This window comes from Eretmochelys imbricata, chromosome 5 (assembly GCF_965152235.1).
Source record: "Eretmochelys imbricata isolate rEreImb1 chromosome 5, rEreImb1.hap1, whole genome shotgun sequence".
In the NCBI taxonomy this organism is placed as follows: domain Eukaryota; kingdom Metazoa; phylum Chordata; order Testudines; family Cheloniidae; genus Eretmochelys; species Eretmochelys imbricata.
In genome coordinates, this window is record NC_135576.1 from 61,198,686 (window position 1) to 61,212,806 (window position 14,121).

The 14,121-nt window shown below is 38.2% G+C and overlaps 1 protein-coding gene across 5 annotated transcripts in view; it reads right to left on the minus strand.

The window, feature by feature from the left end:
• Positions 1 to 201: 201 nt before the first annotated feature.
• Positions 202 to 14,121, minus strand: part of SKIC3 (SKI3 subunit of superkiller complex) — a 79,764-nt gene continuing 65,844 nt past the window's right edge. For 4 of the 5 annotated variants that reach the window (XM_077817201.1, XM_077817202.1, XM_077817198.1 and 1 more), the window contains exons 35-41: positions 12,399 to 12,527; positions 10,039 to 10,160; positions 7,715 to 7,873; positions 5,671 to 5,823; positions 3,738 to 3,868; positions 2,474 to 2,597; positions 202 to 1,090 (exon numbers count right to left, since the gene is read on the minus strand). In XM_077817201.1, the coding sequence (XP_077673327.1) occupies positions 1,013 to 1,090; positions 2,474 to 2,597; positions 3,738 to 3,868; positions 5,671 to 5,823; positions 7,715 to 7,873; positions 10,039 to 10,160; positions 12,399 to 12,527 (896 nt within the window). In that variant the 3' untranslated portion in view covers positions 202 to 1,012. The remainder of the gene's footprint in view (positions 1,091 to 2,473; positions 2,598 to 3,737; positions 3,869 to 5,670; positions 5,824 to 7,714; positions 7,874 to 10,038; positions 10,161 to 12,398; positions 12,528 to 14,121) is intronic. The other variant, XM_077817203.1, reaches the window with a different exon arrangement.

A 14,121-nucleotide genomic window follows, 5' to 3' on the forward strand; every position in this document is an offset into this window, starting at 1 on the left:
ATCTGACCAATCACCTTAAGGAAAATGTCTTACATGGCAGATTGTGGGAGAAGGAAATAGTAGAAGACCCTTGCCATTCCTCCCTTGAGTAATTTAAGAGCAACAGGCCAGCCAACCTGTTCAAACTTGAAAATTAACACATATTTAAATATAAGTGCTGCATATAGTAAGTTTCTAATTGTTTACAACAAAATACTCAGACTAGATTCATTGCATTTTATTTTAATTACAAGTAAGTACAGGGCAGAATTGCATCATGTGTCAAGAATTATCATCATGATTAATCCAAATAAGCAGTCAACAGCAGGGTTACCAAAAAATCATAAATACAAATTGCCATACAGATTTATAAATATATCCATGGACCGGATCATTGTGCAAAACCTCAGTTTTACTTATTTATATTTTCCTTGACCAGAGTATGTTGTAGAAATCTGGTTCCTCCTGTCTGCAACCTAATCAGTTACAGTGTTACATATCTTTTTGCTTCCCACCACTGCATGTGGATTTGCAAATGTATTTGAATTCTAATTGTAATATAATGAACATTATAGAAAGCTTAGATTTCTGCAAGTTACAACAGTTGGGAATAACTTAAAAAATATGAATTTGCATACTACTTTGACAACTTAAGGCTTTGTTTGAAAAAGTAGAAACTTGTCCTGCTTTGCACCACTGCAAGTGCAAAATGATAAGCAGTGTCCATGGGAGGAGCAGGGACATCTGCTGTAAACTCCAACAGAAAAAAAAATGGATTCTCCATTGCAGCAGCATAACATAAATGTATCAGTGAGGAAAAATACACATTAAATGAACTTGAGTTTTGTTTAAGTAAAGGAAAAACAGGTTGATGGCAGTGTCCATCTTAAAAAAATATTTTAAAAGCAATTTGTTTTTGTCTAACAAAAAATGATTTTCACTTAAAAAATATTTGCTGGCAGGTAGTGTGAATTAGGTTTCATGAATTTCCTCTGACTTTTTCCTTCTGGTTGGCCACTGAAAGAAGTCCATGCTAGGCAGATGCTGATAATTTCTTGTCTAGTTCCAGAGATCTAATATCTCCATTAGCTTTGGCATTCGCTACAAGTGCCTGTGGGAAAATTAAGAAAAAGAAAAAAAAAGTTATTTGATTCCCAAATATTTGATTCTCTCCTATTCAGCTCCCCAAGAAACCTAAGCAACCTAAATATCCAGAGATAAATGGGATATTTCAGTATTATGCAATAGTTTGCTTAATGCCTTAAAAACTAAATTGCAACCACTGCAATGCAAGACATCATTTGTTGCTTGGGGCGGAGGTCAGTTTTCCAACTAAGTGATTCACTTACAGGAGGGAAGATACTGAAGATATGAGACCAACTAGGTCATATGGCCTCTCAATGCAGGGTTGCTCCCTGCAGGACCCTTACGGGGATTTGGCAGGTCTAACTTTATATATGATCCATGTCATGGGGCCCTCTCACCGCTTACTTATATAACATTGTCAGGAGGTTTTTCCTGACAGTTTAAGGTTTCCCATTCTGAATTTAATTCTATGACTCCTACTTGAGGCCTTTGTACTATTCAAGAAGAGCTCTCCAGCTTAGTGTTTTTACATATGTTCATAGGTTCTGCTTGGCACTTCCTCACTCCCTGTGGTCACTTAGCCAAACTCAATTTTTCTTTAAGAAAATCCCTCCTGATCCATACACTAGACATTTTTATGACTCCTCTTTGAGCTCTCGGTCAAACTCTCGCTAATAATGATTGCTCAGAATGGAGTGCAATGAATCCACACTGAAATCATATTGAGAACTCTGTATTGCCAACTCTTTTTTAGCTGGAGTCCCATAATGCGTGTCTAACCATGGAACTCAGAAGAATTTTGCCCTAGATGTGATCTAAAAATGTAAAATGCATTTTGGAGCAGGAACTTTCAACACCACTCCCTTAAAATTCACAGTTAAATATCTTGCTTCTGATATTACAGTCAAAATATGAAGATTTAGAGAGCAGTTCACATGCTATTTTGGATGTGCTGGCGGCTTTCACATTTACTCTTTACACTTGTTTTAGCAACATTCAATAGTAATTAAAACAAATCCCCCCCCCCCCCCCCCCCATTCTGTCTTGACCTATGTCTGCATCTGTACTGGGGCTGACAATCTAAGAAGCATTTCAATAAATTATCGTGTAACCTCAATTTTTTACTGTAAGATCTCAGTCTTAAACAAGATGGAAGTGCACAATTGGCCAGCATCCAGTCTCAGTCACAATTAGTTATGCTGACTCTGCCTGACAGTCATGGTGCAGCTTTGATTTGAAACACTGGCTCCACACAAAGCTGGAATTATATTATGCTTTTGCTTCCCAAATCCTGGAAGGATTCCATAACACACTCCATAAATATTTCTATAAATGGGGACTAGCATAGAAAGCTAGTCAATATGATTGGTATTTGCATACATCTGTATAGATATAGACTGACTCTTACATCTATTAATTCATAATCATCTTTGGCATATAAATGTCTTAGGAGGTACCAGCGTGCAACTGATACTATGGTTTCTGGATACCCAGGCTGATATACCACTCTTTCCAACATTCGACGCGTCTCCCTAGGAACAAAAATAAAATTTAATACCGAGTAATCTCTAGAAATTTGTTGCATTTAACAATTTTCTTCTTTTGTATAACTAATGCTATCCTGGCAAGAGTCAGAATTATTTTAAACTGTATTGATTAAACCAAATTGTCCTCTTAGCTAAAATTCGTACGAGCAATCAAGTGTCTTGCAGCTGATGACAACAGTTGATAGCAATATCACCAATTTTTCCTACGTCTACTTCCCTTCTCCCAATTGTGGGTTCAGCACTGCCTCTCAATGTCCACAACGTACATAATGATGCATAGTTAAGTTTATTTCCCCTTAGGATAATAACTACCCTGAGAGCAATCCTCTACAAGTACACCTGGAAATGTAAACTCTTCTGCTACAAGTAGTAACCCAAAAAATTATTTGTGCATCATGCTGCCCATAAATTCAATAATTTGGGCAGCACTACCCTGTTGAAATCCTAAAAGGCATTTGCTCTTGTTTTTTATCAATAATATAAACCTTTAAAGGTGTCACAGCTGCTTCTAGGGAAGCAGTTACTAGAACATTAGTCCTGTGACCAGCAAAAAGTTTTTAGTAAAGTGTATTTGTATAACCAGTGTATATTCACACACGTATTATAGTCCATCTTTAGTGTGAAACAACTGTTTAATAGCTTGCAACAGCATTATTCAATTTTATGGCAAGTGAAAAGTCAGCAAAGTGACATCCAAGGGGAAATTCAGGTAGGCAGAATATGGTTACCCAAGCTAGAATTTGGCTAGTTCACTGGTACCAGCAATCCTATTTTTGCAAATATGTGCCATGGAAAAAAAGGGGCCAGAAACTTGTTTTGAATCTCACTTGAGACTAGATGGAATGAGACTGCCTCACTGCTACCATCCCACTCAACCAATACTCATCAGATCTTTTTTGCAAAAAAGTTTAAATATATTTAGTTGATATGTTTTTAAAAAGCTTAGCCAAAAGCTGTAGCTGTCTTTGACACCACAAAAAACTCCAACTATAAAATACTACTGCTTTGGTTCCCTGCTTTCAACTGGTTTCTCAGCTTTTAAAGTTGAACGAAGGCATACCACGTGCACTCAAGTTCACCAGACATTATAAGACAGTGTACCCCACAAAAACAACGAACACATACCTCGCCCCCATTTTGCGATTGTACTGTAGCAGCGCTTGCAGAAGAACAGCCAGTGGGCAGAAAGAAAGTTTCAAAGCTTCAGTTGTTGCCTCCTGAACCAAGGATGGCCAATGATCATTTGAAACGTTAGCCTATCAGCAAGATGACAGCAAGAAAACTTTAATAACTATGTTACTAGCCAAAATGTTTCACTGGGTACAAGATGTTATTTGTTTGCAGACACACCATCTGCACATGATTAGCCTTTAATTCTGCAAGTTTGCTAATTCTTAAGCTTTCCTGTTTGTTAACTTAGATTTCTAAGTCTCAGGGTATAACAGGGCTGGAAAGCCAGAACTGCATTATTTCAGCACTCCTATAGGTGCCTTGCAAAATTCTACTTGGCCATTCATCTGCAGAGTTGTTTTTAACAACATTATTATATTAAGGATGAGCAAAATTTATGACACTGTACATCGGATGAAAGCTTGCAAGGCTACACTGGAGAGATGAATTTATCCACACTGGATCCTCACAAGTACACAAAGTCGAAACAGAAAATCATAAGTTAAACCGCAACTCTAAATTTATGTTTATTTAGTGGAGCCACTATTCAGCAATTCATGTTTGCCAAGTCCACTGAATTAGATTACTGGAGAGACGGTAATACATTTAGTAAAATTTTTGCATGACAAAAATATAGATGTTTATATGAAGTTCACAGGTTTTCACTAGGAAACATAACAAGAAACACATTATTCAAGACTGTAAGAGACAGCAATTATGCTACTGACATCTACGTGAAATAATTAAAGACAACAAAATGTGCCAGAATTTGCCCCAGAGTGGGTGCAATTTAAGTGGGTTCAGCTATGCTAAAGATAAAGCTGAGAGCAAACAAACCTATGTAATAGAAACTGTCTTGTAAAGTGCTCTGGTTGTGCCAAGAGAATGTGGGTAGCGAAAGTTTTGTTAAAAAAGCTGATCTATTTGCTTCAAAAGAATTTAATCAGCTATGAAGACTGATCAGTATAAAATACACTATAGAAAAAAACAAACAAACAGTCTTAATTATGTCATACTCTAATCTTGTGCAAAATAGCCTGAAACAAGAGAAGGGTTGGTTGGATGTGGCAGGGGTCCTGGGGGGCGGGGGGGGGGGTGCCGTCAGAAAGGAGACCGAGGGCTGGATGGAGCAGGAGTCCGGGGGGGGCTGTCAGGGAGCAAGAAACGGGGGGGGGGAGGTCAGATAGGAGGCGGGGGGCTGGGCCATGCCTGGTTGTTTGGGGAGGTACAGCCTCCCCTAACTGGCCCTCCATACAATTTCAGAAACCTGTTGCGGCCCTCAGGCCAAAAAGTTTGCCCACCCCTGTTTTAGGGGGAGAGGTTAGAATGACTTTCCTTAGGCTGTAAGCTCTTCAAGGCAAAGACAATCAATGGGTTTGTACAGCAAACTGCACAATTGTGCGCCAAACCTGACTGAAACCTCTAGGCACGAGTGCAATAAAAATGAAAATAAATTTTAAAAAAAAACAGTGAATGCAACTCATACAAATGTCACATGTTCAGTGAAGTAAGAGTCTTGAAAGTGGAAGTTATACTACAGTCAGTTTCTAATAATCTAGTATTAGAAAATAAAGCTTAATGGTTTTAGTTGATTATTCCATATATTTTTCCTTTAGACAAAATATTCCTGGAGAGAAGTCTAAGAACAATCAATAGTCTTTTAAAATTAGAGTGTATTAGGTTTATTCCCATCCATGTTAGCATGAAATGAAAATATCATTTCTGCTAACTACTGAGGAGTAGTTCACAAAAGAGAACAAAAAAGTCTTACAGTTTCCCACAGTTTATGGGAGGACTTCATCTGGGAGATTACAAAAAAGATAGCTAACAGCAGATGGCTTACATTTTAAATCAATTCATTTTATCATAATAGTTGTGGTTATCTTACCACACAGATTTCCAGTGCAAGCATAGCTAGCCTGAGCAAACTTGATAACTTCCCGTTCCAGCTGCCCTGCTGGGATGCCAATTGTAGACTCTTTCTGTAACACATCTCTGCTGCAACCATCATTCTTTGAGACTGGTACACTTTTGCCAGCCACTGAAAATAGAGAACCATTACGTTCGGTAGTGCTCGTTAAAACACATCATTCAGGTATTTTTGACTATGTAAATTTAAGTTTTCCAAATTTCATGAATATATTAGGTTGATCTTTACACACAAAATTAGGTCATTTTACAGGTGAACACCTGCTTGAGGGAAGGAGTGTGCAAATTTCCATGCCAGTGTAGCTATAGTACTAAAGGACAGAGGTCTGCTATTTCACAACAGAGGTCTCTTACTAGACACTGCCAACCATTTTGTAGTTTTGTGAATCTGGACATGAACTAGGAGGTAGCCAAACTCATTTTCCACTGGGGACCTCCTAAGCTATCTTTTGTGAAATGGAGCACGCCACCTAGCACTAGATTGCCAACAACAGTTCTATTAGGATGTTGGAAAGCTGTTCAGACAAGTTAGAAAGTTTCTGCCCTTGAACAAGATGTATTTCCTATCTCATGCTACTGTATGTGAGGAAGTAAAAATATTTAATCTTACAGCTTGAACTCAGTTGAAAATATGTAGTTATCCTTTTTGCCAGACAACACCCTGAACTTCTGCAGATAGAAGGTTCCTTTTGGAGGAGCTACAGATGGGAATGGAATTAGGTGAGTCCGACTAACCTAGTGTTCTCATCCTTCTGCTTGCTCCATCAGCAAAGCAGAGTGAACTCCTCTTACAGAGAGGTTGGCAAGGGACTATAACTGAGGCTTATTTTGTACTGACATGAAAATGTATTGGTGCAAAAGAAATCAGGAGTTTGTAAATTGTTGCATATATACCCTAGATGTTCCAACATCAACAAGTCATGCTTGTAAAGAAAGCTCTCCGTTAGGTCATGAAGCAGCCATGAAACAATGAAAGGATCTAGACAACTAATCTTTTCATCTAAAACCTTCCCTAGATGATCCCTCTCCCCTGGTCCTTGGCTACTGGCACATTTTATGACTCTCGGAGTGGAGAGCAGGGGTACAATTCCAAGCACTGTCCTAAGGATTCCTTTTAGAGAGTTGCCTCTATATTTATGCTTGTGGGATTATTGCATCCATCATTAAGCAGTAGAACTGCCTTAAAGCAGTGTCCATTGGGGCAGAGGGGCAGCAACCAGTAGCCTTTCTTCTCCCCAACTGCAGAGTCCTGATGTTACCTAGAACTGAGGAAGGGTAATATGAATGCACAGAGGTGACTCTTGAGGAATAATTACTCTCCTCATATTTTTCTGTGCAAAATGAATAGTACTAATAATGATATAATGAAAACATTCTTATATCAATAATATCATCAGCAGGAGGGGAAGGGTGGGATTGCTTAAGAAAACAGTCCCTTTTTTGAAATACAGTATTTCAAAACTTTAGTTAGATCTTCTCTTCCAGTAATAAGGAAAGGAAAGAAAAACCTTTTTCTTTTTTAAAATGTGTCAGGGAATTGGGTTGTCTTGATGCTCTTGAACAAGGGGAAAGAGAGTTACTCACCTGTGCAGAGAGTGCAAACAGAAGGAAACACAGGGACAGCACATGTCCAGTTTTTTGTACACTGTTCAGGAACATGCCTTAGGGTTTTGAGGAATCATTTATGTGTGCCTAGTAACGTATGTTATAGTACATTAAGCTACAATGTTTTACTGGGGACCTGTGATGTGGAAGTCAAGATCGGCAAATATTCACAACATATGTTTACCTAATTAAGTTAACACATAAATTTACACTTTTCCTGCCTTCATAAGGAGGACTATGTACTTTCAGTTCTCTAATAGAGATAATTATCTAGTACTCACATCTCACCAGCTGTTAGTGTGTGTTAGGAAGAGGAATGTTAACTCAGAGTCCCTTCTTCTCAGATAATCCACTGTAATAGGGATGTGTATTGAAACAGGAAGAAAGAGTCCACTTACATGCCACGCTGTTACTGAAGTGGAGTTGGACATGACAGTTTTATGAAGTTCCTCCAAGACAGTATCTGGAAGCTCTTTGTGTGACTGAAAAAGCTGTTTACACTGAACTTGTCTCAAGAGCAGGAACAGATCTGGGTGATCGGGGCAACTTTTTAAACTCTAAAACCAAAAACAGTTTTTATGAGTTAAATGCAAGAAGTTATTAGAAGACATATTTAAAAACCAAGAACATTCTTTTGAATACTTTTCATTTTGTACAGAAAAATGTGAGAGGAGAATTGCCCCCTCCTTATGATCCACTTGCAGCAGACTATTTCTGTGTATTAATCTCTCCTTTTCTGCACATCAGGAAGGTTGCTGAAATCATGGATTTGCACAAGTCCCATAGAGAATCTGTCCAAAGTCTTGCACCTGCCTCACACTTACAGGTGGGGTTAGAAGGCAGATATCTAATGTGGAGGGGAAGAACAAGGAATAGGAGTCTAATGAATCCATGGGGCCCAGAAGCCAGAGGAGAGAAGGAGTCTCAAAGCTAATGTAGAGACACAGGGCCACCATGTGGCTGGAACTGGCTGTAAGCGTATATCCAGGGACTTGTGAGTTCTCAGGACAGCGTCCCCCATTTATTTTGTCTTAGGGGAAGGAGATGCCACACACATGCATACTTCCCCTTCTAGGAATGATTTCAGAATAAAACAGCAGCCATCACATGGTTCTAATAACTGCACTTTTCTTTACATTAGCAGTAAAGTCCCAAAACATTACTTACAGACTGGTTTTTCACTGTCCAAATCAGTACACATTTCAAAAACCTAGTTCAACCCAGATTCTTTAAAGGGTATTTATTTGGAGCAAAAGGTGTATATTGGGAATTAAGTGACTCTATACGTAACAAACATTTTAACAATCGAAAACATTCGAAGCTATTCCAGAGGGTTAAAGAGGCAACAGTCTAGTAGATGGAATTTGGTCCCTAGTCAGAGACTGGTATTTTCAGCAGTTCTACCCTCAACAATTAAGGAATGGTCTCACATAGGTAAATGGTCTTGCCTAGCTCAGAAAAGAAAAACAGAAAAACTGATCTTCACTCCTCAGTCAGATTCTTTCGGCAGATCTTGAGGTGATTAGAGCTTTCAAGGACATAGGGCCTACCTCTTAACTTCCTCCCAAAGGAGAAGTGCTATCCAACCTAAATTTACTAAGACATGAAACCATAGTAAGATTAACAAACATTTTAAAAAAATGAACTACAGAGATATTTCCCTTAGGGAAATATGTACAGACTAATTCTCTTGTTAACGTATTCCTGTACAGGTAGGTCAATGGATATGCTGACTAAAGGAAAACTGATAAGCAAGAGAATTTCTTCTCTTCAAAAAGTGACATGTCCACTGAACCTTACTCAAGGGCAGTAGCTGACAATCTTAGAAGAGATTGTGGTTCCAGAGAGAAGGTAATACATGAGCAAACTAGGTTGACTGGGTCACCACAGCAACAGCAGCCTTCGTAAAAAAGCCACATTTGCTAAGAATTAGGTGTTTATTTTGGAATGTTTGGTGAATGGCTTATACACTAGATCTATGGGCTGCTTTGCAAATACTTCTGTGAAGGTGGCAGCCTTCTCAGTCCATTATGCACACATGCCACTTCAAAAAAGAAATTTAGACTTCCTGATACTAGAAAATTAACATAAACCACAAACGCTTTCATAAGATATTTTCTGAATTTTCACCATTTACTTAATTTTTCTTTAGCAATGCAAACACTTGTAATGATTCAGGTGATTCAGTCTGGGGTAGTTTAAAAGGTACCTATGACTCTGGATTGCAGTCAAGACTCTGAAAATTGAGTGTGGGCTAGGAAGTGAATAATCAGTGTGACGGAGTACATAGCAAGTCATTCATCCTACAATACAGCCAACTGCACTTCCCTCTGGATAAAATGCCTTTGGAACTTTTGTAAGAATTTATTTTTTGCTGGCATAAGTGTGGAGGGACAAGAAGATAAGCACATAAGATAGATGGGATAAGATCAAGTTGAAGTAGGTTTTTTTGTGCTATAATGTACTGAACATGGCTGGAGAACAATTATTTAACCAATTTAAATGGTCAGTAAGTTTAAACTGAATTATAAAAACTACTGATAAAGCATAGTCTTTCCTTTACTAAAAGGTGAAAAAAAAGTCAGTTTATGCATTTGGGCTGTGCTCTGCTTGTAACAGACTGTTGCTCCTTTGCTGTTTATTACCATTGCATATGTAATACATAGGAATTAGTGCTCCACTCAAAGTCATGAAGCAGCAACTACAGTGGTAGTAACCATACCCTTGTGCAGAGAGCCTCAGCTTCTGTAATTCTACCAGTCTCTTTTAAACCGGTAATAGCTTGACAAAGTGACCAGTCTTCAAGAGCCTGGATGTACTCAGCTGAGAGGTCCTTTTCTTTAGCTGTAAATGTAAACATGCATTTAAGAATGTATTGCTGGATATGCTCTAGTGCCCTGCCACATATCAGGCTTGAGTCATAGTAGCTAAAGACGACCTAGTGCATCTCATGATGATAGGTCAGACAGGCTAAGTGACCACACTCCCTGGTATTTTTATTACATACATACACACACATGCACACACGCACATGGCAAAACAGACTTAGAAAGCGAGCACAGTTTTTATTTTGTTTTAAAGGTAGGTATCAACTTGTAGGGTTGATAAAATAAGTGAAGCAAGTCAATTTTTCAAAGTAATAAGAAAAAAGTCAGTCAAATGTTAGCCTTTAAAAAAAAAACCAACAAAAAACACATAAGCCCTTTTAGTAAGGGAGGCTATAGAGACAATGAACAAAGGCAGGCTATCCCAGATCAAAAACTTCTTTAGCATAAAGTACATAATGTATCGATTTATTTATTTAAATATCAGACCACTGTAGAAGTACTGAAAATAAGATGTTTTCAAGCCAGGACACCTGGGAGTTAAGATTCTGTAAATAATCTTAGTTCTGACCCTGTATCCTTTGTTTACCTACCAAGGATACTAGTATTCAGAAGTATTATAGTGAGAACTTAAGGAGCAATTTGTGAGTAATTATCAGCCTCTTTTCCATTTGTGAATTGTCCCCAAAAGCTTATGATTTTCTCAAATGCATTACGTTTGCAGAAGTTTGGTAAATAATTTTGAACAACTTTTCGTCTATAAACAAAGCAGCTCATTCAGAGTGTTTGATTTTCAAAATATGAGTTGAGTTGGGTAGTGCTCCTTGGACACAATTTATATGGTTTTGTTTGTGTTCCAGGGTTGGATAAGTACCTCTTAGAATCAGATTTCTGGCACAAAATATTGCTGTTCGTAAGTTCAAAATTCTTTTTCAACAAATATTTTACTATTTACTCAACATTCACTCAATATTTTTCTTAGCAAAGTTGTTTGATAGAATAATCATAGAAAGCCAAAAAACAGCCATTTTTTAAAATTTGGAACAAATAGTCATAGAATATCTGCTCATATTACTGCACAACTATGCTATTTTTTAGACAGTGCTGTGAATTCTACACATGCTTCACTATGGTACTATGACTGTGGTACTCTAGTCTGGTCCCTCTTCATAAAATGGCCACCAATGTCAGAGGTTTCATCAGGTACATTTCTGAAGGATGGGATCCAAAAGCCATATGGGGAGGAGGTAGAAAAGACTAGAACCTTCACTCTCTTTAGAGGCCCAAGGAGATGAGTTTTCTGGTTCCTAGCAGAATGGTAGTTGGGTTTACCTGGTATGGCTTCAGAAATCTGCTACTGCCTCAGTTTCTCCTTCCTCCCAGTTAAATCAAACTACATGCTGCAGGTGTTCTCACTAACTCTCCCCTTTTGAATTATGTTAATAAATCAGACTCCCAAATCCAGTCTTTCCTGCTGGCTCACCATCCTTGGTGCAGGTTTTAGGCCTGTCTTGCTGAGCTTCTTCTCCTAGCAGGCCCTTGCTACCTGCATGTTTGTCTCCCAGGCCTACCTAGGAGCCTAAAGAGTTACTCAGCTTTGACCTCCTCACTAACCCTTTCCTGGATGTTCTTCCTGATTTTGTAGGCTTGGAGCGAAGCACTCATTTCAAGGTCTGTACTCAGTGAATGATCACAGGTTGCCATTATGTCTCCCAGCACACACAGTACTTAGTCACATGCTCCCTGTCACGTGACCCTTATATTCATTCTCTCTCCTTGGTAGACTAAGTCTAGCATACGTGCAGCTGAGCCCCAGCCCTGTGACAATCCATATACATATTAGAAATAAGAAGAGAGTTGTTCGTACTCTTCACCATGAGCCAAAGTGATCTATCAGATAGGTAAGCTAGACATTTTCTCCTTAAGATTGTCATTATCTATTCATTATTTAAATCCAGTTAAACCAAAAGTGTGTGTCTGGGAACATCCTAATTTATAAACAGGTTAAACACGTGGCAATGCCTTTGATGACAAGCAATATAAGGCATTGTTTACTATTACGAAGATCAGTTGCTTGAGCGTCACTACCAGCCTGCATTTAACTAGTATAAGCGAGTTATGTTTTTCCAAGCAATTTTCTTTAGATTACTGTTGAAGACTTTAAGGACAAACAAAAACAAAAACCCACAAACCAGAAGTATTGATTTTTTTCCCCTCTTAGAAAAGTATGAAAATTAAAAAGGTTTGTATAACTTACTTTTGGCTGAAACTGTGGCTACAAGTGTCATTTCTAGGTCTCTTCTCTTAGGCTGTGTGTTGTTCAAATAGACAACAGTATTTTCAGCATGGCAGGCACCCATTAGCACTGCCCATGTAGCAGGATCATCTGAAAACATTTTTTTAAAAATTGCCCATATATTCAATATTATCAGCATTCTATTTACAGGAGTCTTCAACTGATATACTATTTATCACAGCAATCAAGGGATCCATAAAAAATTATACAAGACAAAAATAGTTAGAATCAAGTAAAGAAATCAATGGGATCTTTGGTTGGGTGAGGGGCCTCAATAACTTTGGAAAAAAAAGACAGGGCATAAACCTCTGTCTTTGTAATCACTACAATGGTCAGACCTAATTCTGTTCTCAGATGCAAGGGAGCTAAATGAGAGTTGCACCTGTACGTTAAGTGACATTTAATGAATCACTGAATTGTATTTCATTCTAGTTTTATAAGAAAGGGCTAGAAAATAAAACTTGACAACTAAAGCACCAATTATAAAAATTACACCACCGCATTCTCCTATACTCGCTAGTACAGTATTATATTATGCGAGAGCACGTTTTATGGGACTTTGGTAGAACTCAAGTCTGCTTTCTTGTAGATACCACAGTGACTGTTGCTTTTGTAAGAATAATATTTTTCCAAGTCTCATGGCTTGGTCATTTCTTTCACCATCAGAACACAGCTGATCATAAGCATTCCCCACTGGTGTTGGAGAGAGAACAGTTCATCAGTACTATATAGTACTGCAATCCAGAACAAAAAGGGAGAACAGTGAAGTGAGGGTCCTAAAATGGCATGGGAGCATTAAGGAGACAGGTTGTTAAATCTTTAATGAACATGAAATTAAAACAGATATTTATCATTTTATCTAAAATATTTAGAATGTGTTTATGCTAAGTCAGCTTGCCAGCACATAAATCTCAGACACAAGGGAAAAAGGGGAGTAAAGATGCCGCACAGCAAGCTTCTCTACACCCCTTCACCAATGCACCTCAAACATGTCTTCATTCCAAAGAGGCAGCCTTGTAAAACGTTGGTCCACACAGTGTGAATTTTCAGTCCTTGGCAACAGGTGTGCTAATGGTAACTATTTTGTTTTTTTTTTAAATAAACTACAGCATGGGCACATGTCCACCAGGAACTGGACTGACAGCACCAGTCATTTTGCTTATGACTCCAAACTGATCTGTGCTTAAACCAATGTCCTAAGGTAAACATTTCCCAATTTTTAATATAAACAGTGCAACTGAGATGATCCCAAATGTGTGCAAGACATGGATCTCTCTAGATAAGTTCTATTGTACATGAGAGATAAAGATGTAGGACAGCCGTAGGTTTACTTTCTGATGTAAGAAACTGATTAGGAGAATGTTAGAAGTACTCTATCAAAGAAACAAAATTTTTGCAGACTATGATTAACCCTTTAAAAGTGCCTTCTGTTTAACATCTGTGAAACTATTTGATATCTTCAATTTTGCCAAGCATCCTTGTGTAAAATTAGTAACAATTAGTCCCACATTACTGAGGGGGAATGGAGGCACAGAGAAATTAAATAACCTACAGATTGTGAACTACAGTTTCGCAGAGCAGGGAAGACATCCAAGCCAGACTCAATCCTGCTGCAATCCTATGCACTAAACACAAGAATCTTTACTATAGTGAAATGAAAGCACTTGGGCCACTGCTAATCACT